Raw genomic sequence first — 26,409 nt, forward strand, 5'->3', positions numbered from 1 at the left:
CCTTTGACAAGAACCGTAGCTAGTTTGCTAGGGTTTATTTAAGTCACTATACGATTCATCTTTATTATCGTTTAGCTAAGTGATATATAACCTGGATGACTATTCACTTTTACACTCTCTGGCAAATAATGGTTGGGACGGTTTGCTAGCAAGCCAGGCTCTTTTAGCGAGCTAATTAAGTTAGCGTCGACGAGTTTTGGTACTCGGCGTACCTCCCCCGCTTCATGTTCACATGAGGTCTCTCAACAACGCATTTCACTTTGCCAGTTTGCTTGCATTTAACAGTAACGAACCCCGAGACGATGGGTCACGCTAATTAACGTTAGCAGCTCATTAGACCGGTGCGTGTCCTGTGGCTATCTTGCTGTAGCTAGGCAAGTACAGTAGCTAAGTGCTCAAGCATAGCACTCGATGCTGGCTAAAAATAACCAACTCTTTGTCCCCAATTCAGCACCCCACCAAAAGTGGTGAGCTCGCCTATTAGAGCCCGTCCACCTTACATACAACCAGTTGTGACTTTGTCGCTCTACATGGTCGATACAGCCAAGTCAGGACGATCGGAAGAGGTTGGAGGCACTGTAGTTTGTGAGACGAACTGGCATGAGGCATCTCTCTCCGGCTGGGTGTCTTCAAGTCGGGTTACCAAAGTAAACGCATTCAACTGGCTTTTTTTGACCGAACATCAAGCGTCATCCATGGCGTTGGCCTGTCACCAGTAGCTTGTTCCCGGCAGGGAAAACATAAGCTATTTAACACTAACAATACTGTTAAAGGACACCCCCTTTGTTCTGATTGTAAACTGTGAAAGAAATAATTTAAAGTTATTATACCACAGTGGAACATCATGTCGGAGGATAACAACGCAGACAAATTAATCAAGGTACTGTAATGTTGATTCATTTGAATACAGAACAATTGTTTGCATGTTGGATGTGCTGCTAATGTTGTCATAAGGCTAGGGCTGGGAATTGCCAGGGACCTCAGGATATTATCACGATATTTAGGTGCCGATAAGATATGTATTGCGATTCGAGTTTCCAAACATATTGCTGCAGAAGGACACGAGAGGCATGAGAACGTGTTTATCAGACATGGAAATAAGAGTTGAAAACACATTTCCTCCATATTTAAATATAACATTTAGAACCAGCTATTAAGGAAAATACAGGAGTTTTGGTACAGGTAGCTAGCGCAAAATAATAGGATATTGTCAAAATGATATGATACGATTTATCGTCAGAAATAATATCCGGATATGTCATTTATCAATTCCTCCTGTCACTACATAATGCATTGGAATGTCACTTGATAAGAGTCAGATTGTACTTCAAAGACTAATTTCAGTTGTCTATTTCCATTGCAGACACATTTCGTTCCTCATGGTATGATATTGTTGTTTAGAAGAAATGTTTCATGCATAACATACTCTTTTCAAATTACACATCTGACATGTTTTGGAAAGTTTACTTTTTATTTCATCTCACATGAAACTTTCCTGGTTTGGTTTTCCACTTAAAGGAACACTCCACCCAAAAGTATATTTTGGTATTTATTTTATTAGTCCATAGTTGACACAGTCCCAAAATATTTGGATCAAATCTGCAATCAAGTTTTGTCAGCAATCAAGTTTAAGATATGTAACTTAAAAATACAGAGAGCATCCCTGTATGATGCTGCAAAATGCGTCATGACTCTTGCTGTCCCCAGTCCACCTGGCCGTGCTGCTGCTCCAGTTTCAACTGTTCTGCCTGCGGCTATGGAACCCTGACCTGTTCACCGGACGTGCTATTTGTCCCAGACCTGCTGTTTTCAACTCCCTAGAGACAGCAGGAGCGGTAGAGATACTCTCAATGATCAGCTTTGAAAAGCCAACTGACATTTACTCCTGAGGTGCTGACCTGTTGCACCCTCGACAACTACTGTGATTATTATTATTTGACCATGCTGGTCATTTATGAACATTTGAACAACTTGGCCATGTTCTGTTATAATCTCCACCTGGCACAGCCAGAAGAGGACTGGCCACCCCTCATAGCCTGGCTCCTCTCTAGGTTTCTTCCTAGGTTTGGCCTTGCTAGGGAGTTTTTCCTAGCTACCGTGCTTCTACACCTGCATTGCTTGCTGTTTGGGGTTTTAGGCTGGGTTTCTGTACAGCACTTTGAGATATCAGCTGATGTAAGAAGGGCTATATGAATACATTTGATTTGATCATAAGGGTATGATTCCTGTATTTTGAAAGTTACTTTTGGTCATGTAGTGTATGTGGACACCTGCTTGTTGAACATCTCATTCCAAAATCATCAAATCAAATTGTATTTGTCACATGCGCCTAATACAACAGGTGTAGTAGACCTTACAGTGAAATGCTTACTTACAAGCCCTACACCAACATTGCAGGTCAAGAAATAGAGTTAAGAAAATATTTACTAAATAAACTAAAGTAAAAAATAAGTTACACAATAAAATAACAATAACGAGGCTATATACATGGGGTACCTGTACCTGGTCAATGTACAGGTTAGTCAAGGTCATTTGCACATAAAGGTAGGGGTAAAGTTACTATGCATAGATAATAAACTGCGAGTAGCAGCAGTGTAAAAACAAGGGGGGGGTGTCAGTCAATGTAAATAGTCCAGGTGGCCATTTTATTAATTGATCAGCAGTCTTATGGCTTGGGGGTAGAAGCTGATAAGGAACCTTTTGGACCTAGACATGGCGCTCCGGTACCGCTTGCCGTGTGGGAAAAGGCAGTGTGTAGTGTGATTGAGATTGCGTCACATGTGGATCTGTTGGGAGGGTATGCGAATTGGAGTGGGTCTATGGTTTCCGGGATGATGGTGTTGATGTGAGTCATGATCAGCCTTTCAAAGAACTTCATGGCTACCGACGTGAGTGCTACAGGGCGATAGTCATTTTGGCAAGGCATTAAAATGGAGTTAATCCCTCCTTTGCTGCTATAACAGCCTTCACTCTTCTGGGAAGGCTTTCCACTAGATATTGGAACATTGCTGTGAGGACTTGCTTCCATTCAGCCACGAGAGCATTAGTGAGGTCGGTTACTGATGTTGGCCAATTAGGCCTGGCTCACAGTTGGCATTCCAATTATCTCAAAGGTGTTCAATGGGGTTGAGATCAGGTCTCTGTCCAGGCCAGTCAAGTTCTTCCACACCGATCTAGACCAAACCATTTCTGTATGGACCTCGCTTTGTGCATGGGGGCATTGTCATACTGAAACAGGAAAAGGCCATCCCCAAACTTGCCACAAAGTTGGAAGCACAGAATTGTCTAGAATGTCATTTTATGCTGTAGTGTTAAGATTTCCCTTCACTGGAACTAAGGGGCCTAGCCCATACCATGATACACAGCCCCAGACCGTTATTCTTCCTACACCAATTGTACAGTTGACACTAGGCAGGTAGCGTTCTCTTGGAATCCACCAAACCCAAATTTGTCCGTCGGACTGCCAGATGGTGAACCGTAATTCATTACTCCAGAGAACGCGTTTCCACTTCTCCAAAGTCCAATGGTGGCGAGCTTTACACCACTCCACCGACGCTTGGCATTGCACATGGTGATCTTAGGCTTGTGCACAGCTTCTCGGCCATGTAAGCCTATTTCACGAAGCTCCCGACGAACAATTATTGTGTTGACATTCCTTCCAGGTGCAGTTTGGAACTCGGTAGTGAGTGTTGCAACTAAGGACAGATTATTTTTACGCACTCGGTGGTCCAGTTCTGTGAGCTTGTGATGCCTATCACTTCACGGCTGAGCCGTTGTTGCTCCTAGACGTTTCCACTTCACAATAACAGCACTTACAGTTGACCTGGGCAACTCTAGCATGGCAGAAATTTGACAAATTGACTTGTTGGAAAGGTAGTCATCCTATGATAGTGCCGTGTTGAAAGTCACTGAGCTCTTCAGTAAGGCTATTCTACTGCCAATGTTTGTCTATGGAGATTGCATGGCAGTGTGCTCAAATTTATACTCATGTTAGCAACGGAATTTGCAGAAATAGCCGAATCCGCTAATTTCAAGGGATGTCCACAATAACAATAATAATATGCCTGCAATAATAGTTAACATGGTTTTTGAATGACTATCGTCTTTTTATTTTATTTTACCTTTATTTAACCAGGCAGGCCATTTGAGAGCAAGTTCTCATTTGCAACTGCGACCTGGCCAAGATAAAGGAAAGCAGTGTGACAGAAACAACAACAGAGTTACACATAAACAAACGTACAGTCAATAACACAATAGAAACATCTATGTACAGTGTGTGCAAATGAGAAGATTAGGGAGGTAAGGCAATAAATAGGCAATGGAGGTGAAATAATTACAATTTAGCATTAACACTGGAGTGATAGATGTGCAAATGATGATGTGCAAGTACAGATACTGGGGTGCAAAGGAGCAAGAAGATAAATATCAATATGGGGATGAGGTAGTTGAGTGTGCTATTTACAGATTGGCTGTGTACAGGTTAGAGTTCGACCGATGAATCGGATTGGCCGATTTCAAGTTTTCATAACAATCGGAAATCGGTATTTTTGGGCGCCGATTTGCCAATTTTAATTTTTTTAAATTAAAAGATGTATATTTTTATACGTTTATTTAACTAGGCAAGTCAGTTAAGAACACATTCTTATTTTCAATGACGGCCTAGGAACGATGGATTAACTGCCTTGTTCAGGGGCAGAACGACAGATTTTCACCTTGTCGGCTCGGGGGATCCAATCTTGCAACCTTAGTTAACCAGTCCAATGCAATAACGACCTGCCTCTCTCTCGTTGCACTGCCTGTTACGCGAATGCAGTAAGCCAAGGTAAGTTGCTAGCTAGCATTTAAACTTATCTTATAAAAAACAATCAATCATAATCACTAGTTAACTACACATGGTTGATGATATTACTTGATATCTAGCGTGTCCTGCATAGCATATAATCTCACTGAGCATACAAGTATCTAAGTATCTGACTAAGTGGTGGTAGGCAGAAGCAGGCACGTAAACATTCATTCAAACAGCACTTTCGTGCGTTTTGCCAGCAGCTCTTCGTTGCGCGTCAAGCATTGCGCTGTTTATGACTTCAAGCCTATCAACTCCCGAGATGAGGCTCGTGTAACCGAAGTGAAATGGCTAGCTAGTTAGCGCGCGCTAATTGTCGTTGAATACGAGGAGAGGGATGGAAGCTATACTGTTACACTGGCAATACTAAAGTGCCTATAAGAACATCCAATAGTCAAAGGTTAATGAAATACAAATGGTATAGAGGGAATTAGTCCTATAATTCCTATAATAACTACAACCTAAAACTTTTTACCTGGGAATATTGAAGACTCATGTTAAAAGGAACCACCAGCTTTCATATGTTCATGTTCTGAGCAAGGAACTGAAATGTTAGCTTTCTTACATAACACATATTGCACTTTTACTTTCTTCTCCAACACTTTGTTTTTGCATTATTTAAACCAAATTGAACGTTTCATTATTTACTTGAGGCTAAATTGATTTTATTGATGTATTATATTAAAATAAGTGTTAATTCAGTATAGTTGTAATTGTCATTATTACAAATAAAAATAAAATAAACGGCCGAGTAATCGGTATCAGCTTTTTTGGTCCTCCAATAATCGGTATCGGTGTTGAAAAATCATAATCAGTCGACCTCTAGTACAGGTACAGTGCCCTACTCTGACAACTGATGCTTAAAGTTAGAGATGGAGATACAAGACTCTAGCTTCAGTGATTTTTGCAATTCTTTCAAATCATTGGCAGCAGAGAACTGGAAGGAAAGGCGGCCAAAGGAAGTGTTGGCTTTGAGGATGACCAGTGAAATATACCTGCTGGAGCGCATGCTACGGGTGGGTGTTGCTATGATCTGAGATAAGGTGGGGCTTTACCTAGCAAAGACTTATAGATGACCTGAATCCAGTGGGTTTGGCGATGAATATGTAGCGAGGGCCAGCCAATGAGAGCATACAGGTTGCAATGGTGGGTAGCATATGGGGCTTTGGTAACAAAACGGATTTCAACCTGTGCATCCTGATCACGTCTGGTGTGGATGGACAAAATCAACATACATGCGATTCCGACAATGAATCCACAGATAAAAGGTTAAACCAAGTTTGTTTCTAGTAATCTCTCCTCCCTCAGGCTTCTTCTTTGGACTTTTATATGGAGGTTGGCAACCAACTTTAAGGTACATTACCGCTACCAACTGGACTGGAGTGTGGACGTCAGTTCATCTTTCAATCGCCCACATTGGTAAAAACCAGGCGGGACTTTAAGCGTGTCAAGCGTCACAAATATAATCAAGTTTAATGTTTTTTTAAATGTTTAAAAAAAATGTTTTTTAAATAAAATAAGTTCTAAATATGCCTTCGGAGTAGTTCATGACCCTAAGGTGGCAACACATAAATTATAAGGGATTTCAATGTTGTTGTTTTTTTCATTTATACTGTTCAGTCCAACTCCAAACAAAACCGTTTTTATCTATTTCTGCATTTGCTGCACTTTTATTATAATTTCCACACTGTATATATTATTAGTTAAAATTATCAGTTAATTGAACTGTTGGAATCATTGAATATAATATAATTCTGTAGTTGGATTATAACGGGCAGCAGTGAGGAATGAATAAAAAATATATATATTTCATCTTTATTTAAACAGGTAGGCTAGTTGAGAACAAGTTCTCATTTACAACTGCGACCTGGCCAAGATAAAGCAAAGCAGTGCAACACAGAGTTACACATGGAATAAACAAACAGTCAATAATACAATAGAAAGTTTGTATACAGTGTGTGCAAATGAGGTAGGATAAGGGATAATTACAATATAGCAATTAAACACTGGAGTGATAGATGTGCAGAAGATAAATGTGCAACTAGAGATATTGGGGTGCAAAGGAGCAAAATAAATAACACAGTTTGAGGTAGTTGGGCTATTTACAGATGGGCTATGTACAGGTGCAGTGACAACTGTCGCTTAAAGTTAGTGATGGAGATATGAGTTTGTTCCAGTCATTAGCAGCAGAAAACTGGAAGGAAAGGCGGCCAAAAGAGGAATTGGCTTTGGGGACGACCAGTGAAATTTACCTCCTGGAGCGCGCGCTACGGGTGTGTGCTGCTATGATGATCAGTGAGCTGAGATAAGGCGGGGCTTTACCTAGCAATGATTTATAGATGACCTGGAGCCAGTGGTGTTTGGCGATGAATATGAAGCGAGGGCCAGCCAAAGAGAGCATACATTCGCAGTGGTGGGTAGTATATGGGGCTTTGGTGACAAAACGGATGGCACTGTGATCGACTGCATCCAATTTGCTGAGAAGAGTGTTGGAGGCTATTTTGTAAATGACATCGCCAAAGTCTGGATGTGTGAGTCTGGAAGGAGAGTTTACAGTCTAACCAGACACCTAGGTATTTGTAATTGTCCACATATTCTAAGTCAGAACCGTCCAGAGTAGTGATGCTGGATGGGCTGGCAGGTGTGGGCAGCGATCGGTTGAAAAGCATGCATTTAGTTTTACTTGCATTTAAGAGCAGTTGGAGGTCTGGAGGTTAGTTAGCACAGTGTCCAAAGAAGGGGCAGAAGTATACAGAATGGTGTCGTCTGCGTAGAGGTGGATTAGAGAATCACCAGCAGCAAGAGCGACATCATTGATGTATACAGAAAAGAGAGTCGGCCCGAGAATTGAACCCTGTGGCACCCCCATAGAGACTCCCAGAGGTCCGGACAACAGTCCCTTTGACACACTGAGCTTTATCAGAGAAGTAGTTGGTGAACCAGGCGAGGCAATCATTTGAGAGACCAAGGCTGTTGAGTCTGCCAATAAGAATGTGGTGATTGACAGACTCGAAAGCCTTGGCCAGGTCGATGAATACAGCTTCACAGTAATGTCTCTTATCGATGGCGGTTATGATATCGTTAAGGACCTTGAGCGTGGCTGAGGTGCACCCATGACCAGCTTTGAAACCAGATTGCATAGCGGAGAAGGTACGATGTGATTCAAAATGGTCAGTAATCTGTTTGTTTACTTTGCTTTCGAAGACCTTAGAGATGCAGGGTAGGATAGATATAGGTCTGCAGCAGTTTGGGTCAAGAGTGTCTCCCCCTTTGAAGAGGGGGATGACCGCGGCAGCTTTCCAATCTTTGGGAATCTCAGACGATGCGAAAGAGGTTGAACAGGCTAGTAATAGGCGTTGCAACAATTTCTGCAGATAATGTTTTAGAAAGATTGTCCAGATTGTCTAGCCCGGCTTATTTGTAGGGGGTCCAGATTTTGCAGCTCTTTCAGAACATCAGCTATCTGGATATGAGTGAAGGAGAAATGGTGGGGGCTTGGGCGGGTTGCTGTGGAGGGTGCCGGGCAGTTGACCGGGGTAGGGGTAGCCAGGTGGAAAGCATGGCCAGCCATAGAGAAATGCTTATTGAAATTCTCAATTATAGTGGATTTGTCGGTTGTAACAGTGTGTCCTAGCCTCAGAGCAGTGGGTAGCTGGGATGAGGTGCAATTATTCTCCATGGACTTTAGTGTCCCAGAACTTTTTTTTTTTTGTTTCCTGCAGGATGCAAATTTCTGTTTAAAAAAGCTAGCCTTAGCTTTCCTAACTGCCTGTGTATATTGGTTCCTAACTTCTGTGAAAAGTTGCATATCATTGGGGCTATTCGATGCTAATGCAGTACGCCACAGGATGTTTTTGTGCTGGTCAAGGGCAGACAGGTCTGGAGTGAACCAAGGGCTATATCTATTCCTGGTTCTACATTTTTGGAATGGGGCATGCTTATTCAAGATGGTAAGGAAAGCACTTTTAAAGAATTACCAGGCAACCTCTACTGACGGAATGAGGTCAATTTCCTTCCAGGATACCCGGGCCAGGTCGATTAGAAAGGCCTGCTCGCTGAAATGTTTTAGGGAGCGTTTGACAGTGATGAGGGGTGGTCTTTTGACCGCATAACCATTACGGACGCAGGCAATGAGGCAGTGATCGCTGAGATCCTGGTTGAAGACAGCAGAGGTGTATTTAGAGGGCAGGTTGGTTAGGATGATATCTATGAGGGTGCCCGTGTTTATAGATTTGGGGTTGTACCTGGTAGGTGCATTGATAATTTCTGTGAAATTGAGGGCATCAAGCTTAGATTGTAGGATGGCCGGGGTGTTAAGCATGTCTCAGTTTAGGTCACATAACAGCACGAGCTCTGAAGATGGATGGGGGGCAATCAATTCACAAATGGTGTCCAGGACACAGCTGGGGGCAGAAGGTGGTCTATAGCAAGCGTCAGCGGTGAGAGACTTGTTTCTGGAAAGGTGGATTTTTAAAAGAAGCTCAAATTGTTTGGGCACAGACCTGGATAGTAAAGACAGAACTCTGCAGGTTATCTCTGCAGTAGATTGCAACTCCGCCCCCTTTGGCAGTTCTATCTTGTCGGAAAATGTTATAGTTAGGGATGGAAATTTCAGGGTTTTTGGTCTTCCTAAGCCAGGATTCAGACACGGAAAAGGACATCCGGGTTGGCAGAGCGTGCTAAAGCAGTGAATGAAACAAACTTAGGGATGAGGCTTCTAATGTTAACATGCATGAAACCAAGGCTTTTATGGTTACAAAAGTCAACAAATGAGAGCTCCTGGGGAATGGGAGTGGAGCTAGCCACTGAAGGGCCTTGATTAACCTCTACACCACCGGAGGAACAGAGGAGAAGTAGGATAAGGGTACAGCTAAAGGATATAAGAACTGGTCGTCTAGTACATTCGGAACAGAGAGTAAACGGAGCAGGTTTCTGTGCATGGTAGAATAGATTCAAGGCATCATGTACACACAAAGGTATGGTAGGAGGTGAATACAGTGGAGGTAAATCTGTGCATTGAGTGACAATGAGAGAGATATTGTCTCTAGAAACATAATTTAAACCAGGTGAGGTCACCACGTTTGGAACTAAAGGGTTAGCTAAGGCGTATTGTGCAGGACTAGAGGCTCTACAGTGAAATAAGGCAATAATCACTAGCCAAAACAGTAATGGTCAAGGCATATTGACATTAGGGAGAGGCATGAGTAGCCGAGTGATCATAGGGGTCCAGTGAGTAGCTCGGCGGGCTGGAGACACAGCGATTCAGACAGCTAGCGGGACGGGGCTAGCAAGCTAGCAGAAGGTCCTTAGAGGGACGTTGCGACGGAAGAAGTCTGTTGTAGCCCCCTCGTGCTGTTACGTCGGCAGAGTAGTCGTGATGGATCAGCAGGGCTCCGTGTGGTAAAAGGGTCCAGGCTAATTGACAAAATAGGTATAGTGGCCAAAGAATTTGGCCGATGGGCCTCTTCAGCTAACAGTCCAATATGCTCTAGACAGCTAGCGGGCCGCGGCTAGCAGATGGGCATTCAGGGGACGTCATGATGGAGGGGCCAGTTGAAAACCCCCCTCGGGCAGATTACGTCTGTAGTCCAGACGTGATGCATCGGCGGGGCTGTGTCGGCAGTGAAGGGGGTCCAGGCCAATTGGCAAAATAGGTATTGTAGCCCAAGGAGTGGCTGGTGGATCTCTTCGGCTAGCCGGGAGATGGGCCTAGCAAAGGCTAGCTCCAGGCTAATTGGTTCTTGCTTCGGGACAGAGACGTTAGCCAGGAGTGGCCACTCGGATAGCATCTACCTAGCTGCGATGATCCAGGTGAAAAGGTTCAGAGCTTGCGGTAGGAATCCGGAGATGTGGAGAAAAACAAGTCCGATTTGCTCTGGTTTAAGTCGCGCTGTGCAGACTGGCAAGAGCTGTCCGGGCTAAAGGTTAGCTGATGACCGCTAGCTGACTATTAGCTAGTAGCTAGTTAGCTGGCTAGCTTCTGTTGGGGGTTCCGGTTCAAAAATAAAGAAAATAGCAGATCCATACCACATTGGGTGAGGCGAATTGCAGTAGAGTATGTAGAGTATTAGCCTACCAGATGCTTTTAGCTGGAAACACTTTAATGTATAAAGGCTATGTACCGCCCTCTGAAGTGTGAACCCCCTTTCCTCTCTCTTTGCCTTAAATGTTACCTAGCCAGCCTCCCAGTGTGGACCTCTAATAATCCGCAGACAACCCCTCAGCTGCCTGGCCTAGTCTCCCCTGCTCTTCTCCACTACTCTTAGTGCGTCATTGGACATCCATATCAGGCATAATATCTTATCCAAGTGGCCCCTGCTCACACAGCTGGGTTAGAATGTGCTAAGGATGGGAGAGAGGGTGGGTTTTTGGAATAGCCTTTCACCGAGAATTGGAACACAGCTTGAGCCAGACTGCACACCAAAAGCTTCAAGGGCCAGAATGGTCCACTAGACTGAAAAGAAAATGCTTCAAGTGGCAATTGAGTTTACCCTAAGCATTTAGGCTTTTAAAAACAACTCTTCCCTTGCTGTTTGTCAAATATGCTCTAGCTAGCCATAGGATAGAAATGGTGGATGCAGAGCCCAGAGGTAAATGATAGGTCATCTCTGGTCCAATAAAAGCCTTGAGTAATTGTTATGTGTTAAAATTCGGTCCAAGTGTCAACACAACAGGAGCTTGACCTAGCAAAAGAAGGATTAGCCAATATTAACTGTGAACAGGGATGCTGCTGCCTACACTTGTTTAGTGTGTGACATTTTTCCAATATCTGTCTGTTGTGTTTGTCCTCCTCTCCCTCCCTCTCTTAGGAGACCTCCATCTTGGAAGAGTACAACATTAACTGGACACAGAAGCTCGGGGCAGGGATCAGTGGACCTGTTAGGTGAGCATTCTTCTGAGTTTGCCCTATTTTGCCTAGTTTGCCCAGGGATACTAACTAATTTGTGCAATGTAGGAGATGCATAAATTATTGCATATTAGGCCTAAATGCAGATGAGGTTGAAGAGTGGTCCTCCAGAGGAGTCCAGTGCTCTTAGACTGGATGGGGACTAGTGTTAAAGGTGGTGTCACTCAGTGTGGGAATTGCCAGGGACCTCACGATACAATATTGTGCCAATACGATATGTATTGTGATTCTCACGATTCTATATACTCCAATTCGATATTGCAAACTTCTACAGATGCACCATCAATAGCATTCTGTAGGGCTGCCACCTGGTACGCAAACTACACCGCCCACAAGCGCATGACTCTACAGAGGGTGTTCCGGTCTGCCCAACGGATCACCGGGGGTAAACTGCCTGCCCTCCAGGACATCTACAGCACCTGGTGTCATAGGAAGGCCAAGAAGATCATCAAGGACCTGAGCCACGGCCTGTTCACCATGCTGCTATTTAGCAGACAGAGACAGTACAGGTGTAGCAACGCCGTGACTGAGAAACTAGAAAACAGCTTTGATCTCCAGGCCATCAGACTGTTGAACAGCCATTACTAGCCAGCCACCGCATGGTACTCTGCCTGGCAACTTAGACTGCTGCCCCATGTATGAAGAGATATTGAACACTGGTCATTTTTACAATGTTGACATACGCACTTAATATGTATACTGAACAAAATTATAAACGCAACAGGTAAAGGTGGTCCCATTTTCATGAGCTGAAATAAGTGTGTGTATGTATATACACTACCGTTCAAAAGTTTGGGGTCACTTAGAAATGTTCTTGTTTTTTTGAAGATAAGCAGATTTATTTTGTCCATTAAAATAACATCAAATTGATCAGAAATACAGTGTAGACATTGTTAATGTTGTAAATGACTGTTGTAGCTGGAAATGGCTGATTTCATATATTTTTTAAACATTTATTTTATTTTTTTGAAATATCTAGAGGTGTACTGAGGCCCATTATCATCAACCATCACTCCTGTGATCCAATGGCACGTTGTGTTAGCTAATTTGATTTTTTTTAACCTTTATTTAGCTAGGCAAGTCAGTTATCAATGACAGCCTAGGAACAGTGGGTTAACTGCCTGTTCAGGGGCACAACGACAGATTTGTACCTTGTCAGCTCGGGGATTTGAACTGGCAACCTTTCAGTTACTAGTCCAACGCTCTAACCACTAGGCTACCCTGCCGCCCCTAATCCAAGTTTATCATTTTAAAAGGCTAATTAATCATTAGAAAACCCTTTTGCAATTATGTTGGCACAGATAAACTGTTGTGCTGATTTTAAAGAGGTCTGAGGCCCTCTGCAGACAGGATGTGGCAATGGAAGCGGACCTCTCTGACTTTCTATCACTTTAGCATCATGGTCTTGGATTGCCTCATCAGTTTCGCCACAGATGATGATAAGTATGTCATCCACAATAGGCTCATGGTCAATCAGGAGCCCCCCCAACCCCCCCACAGGTATACCTGCTTTTGCGTGCTTTTGGCAGCTTGTACAGTACGTCATCAAATGTCGGCATTATGTACAGTGCATTCGGAAAGTATTCTTACCCCTTGACTTTTTCTACATTTTGTTACATTACAGCCGTATTGTAAAATTGATCAAATTGTTTTTTCCCCCTCATCAATCTACGCACAAATACCACATAATATTAAGTCTGTCTGGTAACAGTAATGTTAATGAATTACCGTTATGTGTTTTGAAGGACTCTGTTGCTAAATATGACAACTGAAATGCTGAATTGTTTCAATGAGCACTTTGTATCATCTGGTAAGCTGTTTGATTCAGTGTCCTCTGTCTCTGTACAAACTTGTGTGGATGAACCAGTGAGAGCTGGTCAAACTTTTAGCTTTTTGCCATTCTCAGTGCAGGAGGTACATAAAGCCCTGAAATCCTTAGATCAGAGAAAGCCTGCAGGTCCTGATCTTTTGGATCCCTGCTTTTTAAATCTGGCAGCTGATTTCATAGCTGAACCATCTCTGTTCAATCTAACCCTGGAATGTAATGACATTCCAAAGATCTGGAAATCAGCATTTGTCCTACCACTTTTAAAAGGGGGAGATCCAACTCTTTTAAATAATTATAGGCCAATCTCAAAGCTGTCACCCCTGGTGAAAATACTTGAAACCCTTGTAAGTGAACAGCTGAAATAGTTTTTATTTGCTAACTCTATTTTACCAATGTACCAATCGGGCTTCAGGAAGAAGCATAGCACAATTACAGCAGCCATGAAGGTTTTAAATGATATCACTGAAGCCCTTGACAAAAAACAGCACTGTGTCTCACTTTGTATTGATCTCTAAGGCTTTTGATACAGTTGATCATGCTATACTAAGGCTGAGATTGTCGAGTGTAGGTCTTTCGGAGCATGCCGTAGTTTGCTAACTATCTGTCTGATAGAACTCAGTGCACTCAATTTGATGGGCTTATGTCTGTTAAATTGTCTGTCTTGAATGGTGTGCCCCAAGGCTCTGTACTTGGTCCTCTATTATTCACTATTTATATAAATGATTTAGACAAGAATGTCCAAAATGCACAACTTAATTTTTATGCTCATGATACTGTTATTTACTGTTGTGCCTCATCTCTTACAAAAGCTTTCCAGAACATGCAAACTGCATTTTATACTGTTCAACATACCTTGTGTCAATTGAAGCTTATCCTCAATACTGACTAAACTAATGGTGTTTTCTAATGCAAAAAAATAGACCTCTGAACCTTTCACCTATTACTACCTGTCAGCGCAAGGAGATTGAGGTTGTAACCGCATATAAATATCTTTTGAATTTTAATTCATGACGGTGTCTTTTAAATTGCATATTCAACCATTTACAAAAAAATTGAAGCTGAAATTGGGATTTTATTTTAGGAATAAGGCCTGTTTTTCGTTTGAAGCCAGAAGGAGGCTAGAATCAGCTACATTTATGCCTTTACTAGACTATGGGGATATTTTATATATGAATGTGTCCGCTCAGTGTTTGAGATCAATTGAAACTCTTTACCATGGCACTTTGAGATTTATTTTAAACTGCAAAATCCTTACGCACCACTGCACTTTGTATACCAGGGTTGGCTGGCCTTCTCTAGTCATTTGTAGGCTCAGTCACTGGTATACTTTTATTTACAAAGCCATTTTGGGTTTACTACCTTTCTATTTGCATTTTTATTGTTCAGAAATGTGGGTACTCTCTTCGTTCGCTGTACTTTATCCTGGTAACTGTTCCACATGTCCGAACTGAATTTGGTAAAAGGGCTTTTATGTACTCTGCGCCATCATCTTGGAACACCTTACAAATTACTTTTAAACTGGAAGAACTTGTCTCGAATGGTGTTTTTAAATCACTGATGAAGGATTTTGAGGCTGATTCCCTGACCTGTCAATGTTTTTAATTTGCGGTTTTATACTTTTGTGAATTCAATGGTTTTTACTAGATTACTTGTAGTTTTTCATGTTGTCTGTCTGTCTAATTTTTTTTAAATGACTTGGTGCTGCCTATCTTGGCCAGGGCGCTCTTGAAAAATAGATTTTTAATCTCAATGAGCCCTTCCTGGTTAAATAAAAGTTAAATAAATAAATAAATGACGAAGCAAAAACCGTTTTTTAGAAATTTTTGCAAATGTATAAAACAATTAATCAACTATGACATTTACATAAGTACTGACTCTTTCCTCAGTACTTTGCTGAAGCACCTTGGCAGCGATTACAGCCTTGAGTCTTCTTTGGTATGATGCTACAAGCTTGGCACACTTGTATTTGGAGTTTCTCCCATTCTTCTCTGCAGATCCTCTGAAGCTCTGTCAGGTTGGATGGGGAGTGTCGCTGCACAGCTATTTCCAGGTCTCTCCAGAGATGTTCAATCGCCTTTCAAGTCCGGGCTCTGGCTGGGCCACTCAAGGACATTCAGAGACTTGTCCCGATGCCACTCCTGCTTTGTCTTGGCTGTATGCTTAGGGTCGTTGTTCTGTTGGAAGGTGAACTTTTGCCCGAGTCTGAAATCCTGAGCGCTCTGGAGCAGGTTTTCATTAAGGATCTCTCTGTACTTTGCTCCATTCATCTTTCCCTCGATCCTGACTAGTCGCCCAGTCCCTGCCGCTGAAAAACATCCCTACAGCATGATGCTGCCACCACCTTTCCTCCAGACGTGATGCTTAGCATTCAGGCCAAGGAGTTCAATCTTAGGTTCATCAGACCAGAGTATTGTTTCTCATGGTCTGAGAGTCCTAGGATCCGAGGAAACCTTACACCATCCCTACGGTGAAGTGTGGTGGCAGCTGTGGGGATGTTTTTCCAGTGCCATGGACTGGTAGACCAGTCAGGATCGAGAGAAAGATGAACGGAGGAGTGTACCATAAAGGCCTGATTGGTGGAGTGCTGCAGAGATGGTTGTCCTTCTGGAAGTTTCTCCCCTCTCCAGAGGAACTGGGCGGCCAGCTCTAGGAAGAGTCTTGGTGGTTCCAAACCTTTTCCATTTAAGAATGACGGAGGCCACAGTTTTTTGGCGACATTCAATGATGCATACATTTTTTTGTACCCTTCCCCAGATCTGTGCCTTGACACAATCCTGTCTCGGAGCTCTACCGACAGTCCTCATAGCTTGGTTTTTGTTCTGACATGCACTGTCAACTGTGGAAACATTTTGTATATACAGGTGTGTGCCTTTCCAAATCATGTCCAATCATTTGAAATTACCACAGGTGGACTCCAATCAATTTGTATAAACACATCAAGAATGATCAATGGAAACAGGATGTACCTGAGCTCAATTTCGAGTCACTTAGCAAAGGGTCTGAATACCTATGTAAATAAGGTATTTCTGTTTTTATTTGTAATACATGTAATCCATTTTAGATTAAGTCTGTTTTTTTGACAATCGCCATGTTGCTAATCCAGTCGGTAGGCTCTGTGACAGTGGCTAGGTGGCCATCCCTCTCATGTTTGTCCGCTGCCTTCAGGGCCACGGGCTCATTTCTTGGGGCACACTGCACCGGTGTGATGCTGTTGTCGAGCTCGAAGTGGATGTCACCTTGTAGTGACTATTGAAAATGTCACCCGGTAGTCAGTCGTTGAAAACATCCTGGTATGTAGTAACAAGGTGCTGCTTAGTTAATGTCCCTTCAGTTTGGTTTTGCTGGAGATAAGGTTAATCTTGTCCTTTATGCTCATCATGTCACAGGTTGCTCCTGAGTATAATTGACACTGCTTTTCTCCATTGTGCAGTTGTAGGCTGACAATACATTTTTTCCCCCTGTGCATGCATTGCTCCTGGTTGAATAGATATGTCCATTATTTCCATTCTCCAGTTCCTCTTCCAGGGATGGGGTATCCACTGTGTTTAGTTGGCACAAGGCTTGTTTCTTCATGCACATTTTAGCTAATTGATTTACAATTTCACACAGACGTCAAGCCAGACCATAGGCTGGGCATAGCTCCCGTCCTCCTCGCCTGTGATTGTTGCCGCAGTATCTGCCTGTCCCAGGGCTTTCCCCTGCTGCACTCAATTGATGTTGCGTTTTTCTTAAGTGTAGACCGCCGTCGGGGTCGCCATCCGTTGATGCTGTTGTCCCCTGATCTGTCCTGCGTCATTGCTCTCATTCTCCTATCTGTCAACACTGCAGCCCGGGCATATCTCAATGGCAGAGGCTGGAGTGAGCACCCTCATCAGCAATCCCAAACACCACTCTGTCCCTTATCAGCTCATCTATTAATTGTCCATAGTCGTAAGAGGCTGCTTTCTCTTAATCGGGTCACAAAAGCATCAATTGACTCACCCTCTTGTCTGCAGGTGCTGAAAATGAATGTTTATTTTATTTATCTCTCGAGGGAAATTAGAATAGCTGCAATGTCTTTTCCTGATCTGATGTTATATAAATCAAATGTATTTATATAGCCCTTCATACATCAGCTCATATCTCAAAGTGATGTACAGAAACCCAGCCTAAAACCCCAAACAGCAAGCAATGCAGGTGTAGAAGCACGGTGGCTAGGAAAAACTCCCTAGAACGGCCAAAACCTAGAGAGGAACCAGGCTATGTGGGGTGGCCAGTCCTCTTCTGGCTGTGCCGGGTGGAGATTATAACCGAACATGTCCAAGATGTTCAAATGTTTATAACTGACCAGCATGGTCCAATAATAATAAGGCAGAACAGTTGAAACTGGAGCAGCATATACAAGTTGTGTTTGTAGATGGGATGAGACTCAATGCCCATCACTCTTCTCAGTGTTGCTGCCTGCACTTCAGCTGATTTTTCATATAATCCAGAGGCTAGCAGATCGTCTTCAAATTCGGCCATAAAATTAACCAAGTTATTGCCTAAATCGGCAGTCATTTTCGTTTCATCTGGCGGCGAGATGTTGGTAGCTATGCTGACACTGTATGCAAGCCAGTTAACGAGAAACAAATGGCTAGTTAACTAGCTTGCTGCTAATGCTGATGTCAAAACCTTGATATCCTAAGGTACTTACAGCAGCAGTGCACTGCAGACTCCAGCAACGTGATGGACACTTATTTTGGGTTCAGTTACTTCTGACACCATGTTTGTGTGATAATAATGGCTCAGAGCTTTGAGAATACTTCAGTCATGTTAACATGGAAACCATGGAATGCCGTGACGGCCCAGAATGCACCCATAGTACATAAGGTTCAGTACACCTGAAGGCCAATAGGTGGGGACCTAGTCCCTCTAACAGGTGGACTATTCCTTGTAACATCTGTCTGTCTCTGGTATTTCACTCCTACTGATCTTTGGTTGAAGCAAAATGTACCTCCAGGATAGGCCAGGCTTTATTCGTAGTGTAATCTGAGTTTAGGAGCAGAGATTTTGATTGAATATTTTGGTCCTCGTTGGGGACTGTATTTGTTTCTAGGAACCAATTTTATCCTACTAGCCTAGTACTGGTATTAGGCCTACTTTTATTTAAATCTGCAAAATGTAACTTTTTGGGCGACATGATCAAATGCGAGTTATAGATCTGTAATTGTCATTGCAGTAGATCTGTTCAAGTATTTTTTTTAATTTAAGAAAAATATCTTACTGCAGTTTAGATGGTAAAATGATTCTCTATACAATGACTGCTTGTTTTGTCACAAATGTAAAGTAGGCAACTTCCAATTTTACCAAGCAGGAAATGGAGGAGCGATTTCTGCATATTGCACATTTAACTTAACAATAGAGTGGATTACCGTGCACCATGAAAAAATGCCTCAGTATTTTTATATTGTCAAATGTTTTCCTTGAAATGTTTATTTTCCCCTCCAAAGAGTTTGTGTGAAGAAGTCGACTCAGGAACGATTGGCCCTGAAAATCCTAATTGATCGTCCCAAGGCCCGAAATGAGGTTTGAACCATTGTTTTGCTTTTCCGATTGTCTTTTGTACATCCTTGTCTGTTTGTCGTCTATGCTGTCGGTGTCTGTTTGGTCAGCGCCGAGTCTCCAGTGTCGTCTTTGTCTACGTTCCAAAGGACATCCTATTCCCAATGTAGTGCATTACTTTTAACCAGGGCTCTAGGGCTAAAAATAGTGCACTATATAGGGAATAGTGTTCCATTCGGGGGCATGCACTTTGTCTCGTCTTTCGTCAGTGTGTCTTCTTGTCTTATCTCCACTCTTCAACTAATACTCAGGGTGGCTGTGTCTGTCACTCACCCACCCAATGTCATCACCAGCCCACGACATACTTCCCTGATAAAGCACCTCCAGTTGATCAGCTGTGTGAGGTGAAGTCGAAACGAGCAATGCAGTCACATGCCACCCCCCCTCCCAAATTGACCCACTACTACTGTTTACTTTGTGTGTCAGGCATCTTACTGAGTCTACCTTTAACTCCCTGTTCTGTCCCTGATTCAGGTGCGGCTCCACATGATGTGTGCTACACACCCCAACATTGTGCAGATTATGGAGGTGTACGCCAATAGTGTGCAGTTTCCTCACGAATCCATTCCAAGGTGAGGAGGAGCAAGTCCAATGTACCAGTACATACAGCATGTTATTGACGGGCTCATTTGAAACACATGTGAATGTTTTTATCGAATTGCTACATAGTGTATTTACACTTGTTATGCTCCTGCACCTAGTGTCCGTGTATCTGTTTAAATGTAACAATAGGTAACCATGACATTCAGATGTAACAACAACACAAAAACTTTACCCCAGACTTGAGTAGAGGAAAATGCTTTGATTGCCTTAATTTTCCAATTCCATGTGGCTGCAGAGCGAGGTTACTGATCGTCATGGAGATGATGGAGGGAGGCGAGCTGTTCCACAGGATCAGTCAGCACAGACACTTTACAGAGAAGATGGCTAGCCAGGTCACCAAACAGGTAACCCTAAAATTCCTCTGTGGTATAGTTGATAGACCAAAGTGTTTGCAACACCAAGGGTCGATTCCTATTGGGGCCACCCATATGGAAAATGTATGCAGGCATGACTAAGTCACTTTGGATAAAAGCGTTTGCTAAATGGTGTGTATTAGATTTATGCACATTCAAACGTGACAAATTCCTCCTCTCAGGCTTCTAATGCACCCGTGTATTAATAACATAACTTCCTGTGAACGTTGTGTAGCTGAGCCGATGTCTGAGTTTCCTCTGTCCCCCATCAGATCGGCCAGGCCCTGGAACACTGTCACTCACTGAATATTGCACATCGAGACCTGAAACCAGAGAACCTGCTCTTCAAGGATAACTCCCTGGTGAGGGGATAGATGGGCTTACGGGGAAATGTGCATGCGCGCGCACACAGCTCTTACTACAGCTGTCTAGTAGTAGGCTACAACAAACATGTTGTTGTAATAGGCTACAACAAGCACGTTGCAAGAGTCCTTTCACCTTTTTAGGAAATATGTTCTGACGTTCTCCCTTTCATGTTCTAGGATGCACCGGTGAAGTTGTGCGATTTTGGATTTGCAAAGATTGACCAGGGGGACTTGATGACCCCACAGTTCACTCCTTACTACGTTGCACCTCAGGTAAGGATGGGTGCTCTGCTCAGTTCTGACACCAGGTTGGGGAGCATTTAAAAATAAAAAAAAGTCCTGCTTCAATGAGTGTCGTCTTCTCCTCTCACCTTAGGTACTTGAGGCTCAAAGGCGACACCAGAAGGAAAAGTCTGGAATAATACCTACCTCACCCACCCCTTACACCTATAACAAGGTGAGCAACTACCCTACCTCAGCCACGACAAACCATTATCCCACAAATGGCAGCATCTCAGTTTTTTTAAAGGATTTACAAAAACATCTCGCAAGCATCTTCGCATGCTGCAACATATTTCCACTGTATGACATAAGTGTTGTTTGCAGGGTTGTGTCGAGCTCTCTTTCTCTATCCCTATGGCCTGGCTCATTCACTTTCCCTTGCTGTGCGTACAGAGCTGTGACCTGTGGTCCATGGGGGTGATCATCTACGTGATGCTGTGTGGCTACCCTCCCTTCTACTCCAAGCACCACAGCCGCACCATCCCCAAGGATATGCGCAAAAAGATCATGACAGCCAGCTTTGACTTCCCCGAGGACGAGTGGAGCCAGATCTCTGAAATGGCTAAGGACATTGTCCGCAAGTACGCCTCTACAGCAGGTCTTACTGTGTGTGCGCCAAGGATATTGTCCTCAAATACCTCCTCAACATGGATTGTGGGTGTCTCAAAACAGATGGCATGGTTCATCAGTGATATTTTAGGCAAAACCAATTTGGACCGCAACCAGTGCTTTAGTGCTGTATTGTTTGGATTGAGTAGGAAGAGTCTAGTTCACTAATATTACTCTCCCTCTGTAGGCTGCTGAAGGTGAAGCCTGAGGAGAGGCTGACCATTGAGGGTGTACTGGAACACCCCTGGCTCAACTGCACAGAGGCCCTGGACAACGTGCTGCCCTCCGCACAGATGATGATGGACAAGGTGGGCCTGGATGGATGGACAGAGATGGAGAGCATTTATATAGCTCTGTCTCAAAGCATTACTTAGGCCCAGTCGTACTTCATACAGGACTGTGGGACTCTGGGGTCCAAACTTTTGCTGACTGCCTTAAAAACTTCAATGTTCATGCCTTGTGACCCTTCCTGTCTCCCGCCAACTCTCTCCCTCTGCCAGGCAATGGTAGCAGGGATCCAGCAGGCCCATGCTGAACAGCTGGCTAACATGAGAATACAGGACCTCAACATCAGCCTCAAGCCACTCAACTCCGTCAATAACCCCATCCTGAGGAAAAGGAAACTCCTAGGGTCCGTTGGTCTCTCTGTCTGCCTGCCTGTCTTGTTTACATGCCTCTCTGCCTCTTTTGTAGTTGGTTAGGATCTGCTTCACATTGTCTGACTGTAGAGCCCATAATGAGGAGTGACTTTCAACAGCACTGCTAAACCAAATATGTGTGTGTGGTTGGTGTCTGGTGTATGTATATCCTAACTGTGTGTTTTGTGGTACAGCAGCAAGCAGAGGGATGGCTTCTTCATCCACGATCCAGAGAACGGCGGCGAGGACGCCAATGTGGCCCTGGAGAAACTCAGAGACGTCATCGCTCAGTGTATCCTCCCACAGGCTGGTCAGTCTCTCCCACACACACACGCACCACACACACTTCACGTCAACCAATACAGGTGTACATCTCCTATTGACAAGCACAGACAAACAGACATGTATGCACTTACACATTTACTTGGTATACAGCACAGACAATTGACACTTAACTGTGTGTATGTGGCAGGGGAGAATGAGGACGAGAAACTAAATGAGGTGATGCATGATGCGTGGCGTTTCAACCGAGACTGCAAACTACTGCGAGACGGGCTGCAGGGCCTCAGCTGGGATGGTAGGCACAACACGGCACTATATATGGCATACAGTGTGCAATGTCAGCTTATATAGTTGATGTCAGAAGTTTACATACACTTAGACTGGAGTCATTAACTTATTTTTCAACCACTCCACAAATTTTCAAACATTTGTTTACAGACTATATCACAATTCCAGTGGGTCAGAAGTTTACATGCACTAAGTTGACTGTGCCTTAAACAGCTCGGAAAATTCAAGAAAATGGTGTCATGACTTTAGAAGCTTCTGATTTACATTATTTGAGTCAATTGGAGGTGTATTTCAAGGCCTACCTTCAAACTCAGTGCCTCTTCGCAAAATCAAAATAAATCAGGCAAGACCTCAGAAAAACAATTGTAGACCTCCAGAAGTCTGGTTCATCCTTGGGAACAATTTCCAAATGCCTGAGGTACCACGTTCATCTGTATAAACACCATGGGACCATGAGACCATACCACTCAGGAAGGAGATGTGTTCTGTCTCCTAGAGATGAACGTACTTTGGTGTGAAAAGTGCAAATCAATCCCAGAACAACAGCAAAGGACCTTGTGAAGATGCTGGAGGAAACAGGTACAAAGTATCTATATCCACAGTAAAACGAGTCATATATCGACATAGCCTGAAAGGTGGCTCAGCAAGGAAGAAGCCACTGCTCTAAAACCGCCATAAAAAAAGCCAGATTACGGTTTGCAACTGCACATGGGGACAAAGATCACACTTTTTTGGATGAATGTCCACTGGTCTGATGAAACAAAAATAGAACTGTTTGGCCATAATGACCATCGCTATGTTTGGAGGAAAAAAGGGGGAGGCTTGCAAGCCCGAAGAACACCATCCCAACCGTGAAGCACGGGGTTGGCAGCATCATGTGGGGGTGCTTTGCTGCAGGAGGGACTGGTGCACTTCACAAAATAGATGGCATCATGAAGAGGGAAAATTATGTGTATATATTGAAGCAACATCTCAAGACATCAGTCAGGAAGTTAAAGCTTGGTTGCAACTGGGTCTTCCAACTGGACAATGACCCCAAGCATACTTCCAAAGTTGTGGCAAAATGGCTTAAGGACAACAAAGTCAAGGTATTGGAGTGGCCATCACAAAGCCCTGACCTCAATCCTATAGAATATTTGTGGGCAGAACTGAAAAGGCGTGTGCAAGCAAGGAGGCCTACAAACCCGACTCAGCTGTCAGGAGGAATGGGCCAAAATTCACCCAATTTGTGGGAAGCTAGTGAAATGTTTGACCCAAGTTAAACAATTTATAGATAATGCTACACTCAATTAGTATTTGGCATGTGAACTTCTGACCCACTGGGAATGTTACAAATTAAATAAAAGCTGATTTTAAATGATTTTCTCTACTATTAATCTGACATTTCACATTCTTAAAATAAAGTGGTGATCTTAATTGACCCAAGACAGGACATTTTTGCTAGTATTAAATATCAGGAATTGTGAGAAACGGAGTTTAAATGTATCTGGCTAAGGTGTGTGTAAACTTCCAACTTCAACTGTATACAGTATTCAGACCCCTTGACTTTCCACAGTTTGTTACAGCCTTATTCTAAAGTTGATTCAATATTTTTTTTTGTCTCAGTAATCTACACACAATTGACATGTTTGCAAATGTATACAACAAACTTAAATTACGTTTACCTAAGTATTCAGACCCTTTACTCAGTACTTTGTTGAAGCACCTTTGGCAGCGTTTGCTGCCTTGAGTCTTCTTGGGTATGATGTTACAAGCTTGGCACACCGGTATTTGGGGAATTTCTCCCATTTTTCTCTGCAGATCCTCTCAAGCTCTGTCAGGTTGGATGGGGAGCGTTGCTGCACAGCTATTTTCAGGTCTCTCCAGAGATGTTCAATCGGGTTCAAGTCTGGGCTCTGGCTGGGCCACTCAAGAGACTTGTCCCGAAGGCACTCCTGCGTCGTCTTGGCTGTGTGCTTAGGGTCGTTGTCCTCTTGGAAGGTGAACCTTTGCCCCAGTCTGAGGTCCTCTGCGCTCTGTAGCAGGTTTTCATCAAGGACGTCTCTGTACTTTGCTCCATTTCTTCTTTCTCTCAAATCCTGACTAGTCTCCCAGTCACTACCGTTGAAAAACATCCCCACAGGATGATGCTGCCACCACCATGCTTCACCATAGGGATGGAGCCAGGTTTCTTCCAGACATGATGCTTGGCATTCATGCCAAAGAGTTCAATCTTTGTTGTTTCTCATGGTCTGAGGGTCTTTAGTTCCTTTTGGAAAACTCCAAGCAGGCTCTCATGTGCCTTTTACTGAGGAGTAGCTTCCGTCTGGCCGCTCTACCATAAAGGCCTGATTGGTGGTTGGTGGATTGCTGCAGAGATGGTTGTCCTTCTGCAAGGTTCTCCAATCTCCACAGAGGAACTCTAGAGCTCTGTCATTGACCATCGGGTTCTTGGTCACCTCCCTGACCAAGGCCCTTCGCCCTCGATTGCTCAGTTTGGCCGGGCGGCCAGCTCTATGAAGAGTCTTGGTGGTTCCAAACTTCTTCCATTTTTAAGAATGACGGAGGCCACTGTTTTCTTGGGGACCTTCAATGGTGCAGATATTTTTTGGTACCCTTCCCCAGATCTGTGCCTCGACACAATCCTGTCTCGGAGCTCTACGGACTGTCGACTGTGGGACCTTTATATAGACCGGTGTGTGCCTTTCCAAATAATTTCCAATCAATTGTATTTACCACAGGTGGACTCCAATGAAGTTGTTGAAACATCAAGGATGAGCAATGGAAACAGGATGCACCTGAGCTCAATGTCTCATAGCAAAGGGTCTGATACTTAAGTACATAAAGTGTTTCTGGGCAAACATTTAAACATTTTTCTTAAATAAAAAAAAACAGTTTTTGAATAGGCCTGTAATGTAACAAAGTGGAAAATGTCTAGAGGCCTGAATCCTTTCCGAAGACACTGCACTAATTTCTGTGGAGGAAATCCCATAATTAAAGGGAAGTTCTACCTTTTTTTCAGCATAAAATTCTAATTCCTCAGTTAGTAACCTTTACCTGCTCACATGAAAATCACATGATGCACAGCAGATGATGGCATCAGTCTCCGGATGATGTCATCAGTAAACACTTATCTTCAATCTGTTTGATAACAAAATATAGAAAAACAAAGTTTTGAAATGTGTTGATGTTGGATGGTGCTGGAGATGAAAATGGTGTTGAAAAACAGTGGAATTTCCCTAAAATAAAAGTTTGTCAACATTTCTTTCTTTGGTCTCCATTGTAGGACGGGCCTTCTCTGACAAAGTGGACCGCTTGAAGTTGGCTGAAATAGTGAAACAGGCCATAGAAGAAAAGACACATTTACAAGACTCTCGGTAGCAAGTGATTTATTTGTATCTCCTTTTGTATCGTTTATTCTAACATTTTTTTAAGCCAATGACTGTAGAGGCATTTGTTTGTAAATTAACACGCTAAAACAAAACTATAGGATTTTTAAAAAAGAATTCACTTGCAAGACTATTGTACTATAGATATATTGAAAAGAGGCCTTGTTGGCACTATATATTTTTTTATGAAGGACTGAAAAGAATAAACAAATCCTTATATTTTCGTAAAAAAGAAGAGGAAAATCACAAAAATATTATTTTCTGTAACCCACTGGAGGGAATTTTTACAAGCTGCTTGTCCTGGATGTCCATGGTGATGTTTTAATCTCACTCGTTTTTATTTAATTTGATTCTTATTCCTTTACCTTTTTAACAATGCTACAAGTTGTATTTATTTCACAAAGAAACCCTTATTTCTGACCATGAAGCCTGATGTTTGATCATTCTGTCAGTTGAACAA

At 43.1% G+C, this 26,409-nt stretch overlaps 1 protein-coding gene across 3 annotated transcripts; it reads left to right on the forward strand.

Annotated features, from left to right (window-relative positions):
- Nucleotides 1-26,370, forward strand: LOC118357987 (MAP kinase-activated protein kinase 5). Of its 3 annotated transcripts, none has more exons than XM_052478471.1 (14): nucleotides 1-880; nucleotides 11,653-11,726; nucleotides 19,050-19,125; nucleotides 19,636-19,733; nucleotides 20,000-20,108; nucleotides 20,390-20,479; nucleotides 20,660-20,755; nucleotides 20,859-20,939; nucleotides 21,158-21,345; nucleotides 21,561-21,681; nucleotides 21,874-22,004; nucleotides 22,206-22,321; nucleotides 22,484-22,588; nucleotides 25,302-25,840. In XM_052478471.1, the coding sequence occupies exons 1-14, from the start codon at nucleotides 845-847 to the stop codon at nucleotides 25,313-25,315; spliced, it is 1,335 nt and encodes a 444-aa protein (XP_052334431.1). In that variant the 5' UTR covers nucleotides 1-844; the 3' UTR covers nucleotides 25,316-25,840. The 3 variants fall into 3 exon arrangements, with proteins under 3 accessions (XP_052334431.1, XP_035591191.1, XP_035591192.1); XM_035735298.2 differs by lacking the exon at nucleotides 25,302-25,840 and adding an exon at nucleotides 25,847-26,370 and having other exon boundaries at nucleotides 3-880; XM_035735299.2 differs by lacking the exon at nucleotides 25,302-25,840 and adding an exon at nucleotides 25,847-26,370 and having other exon boundaries at nucleotides 4-880; nucleotides 22,209-22,321.
- Nucleotides 26,371-26,409: the final 39 nt, after the last annotated feature.

Source organism: Oncorhynchus keta, chromosome 25, assembly GCF_023373465.1.
Source record: "Oncorhynchus keta strain PuntledgeMale-10-30-2019 chromosome 25, Oket_V2, whole genome shotgun sequence".
In the NCBI taxonomy this organism is placed as follows: Eukaryota; Metazoa; Chordata; class Actinopteri; order Salmoniformes; family Salmonidae; genus Oncorhynchus; species Oncorhynchus keta.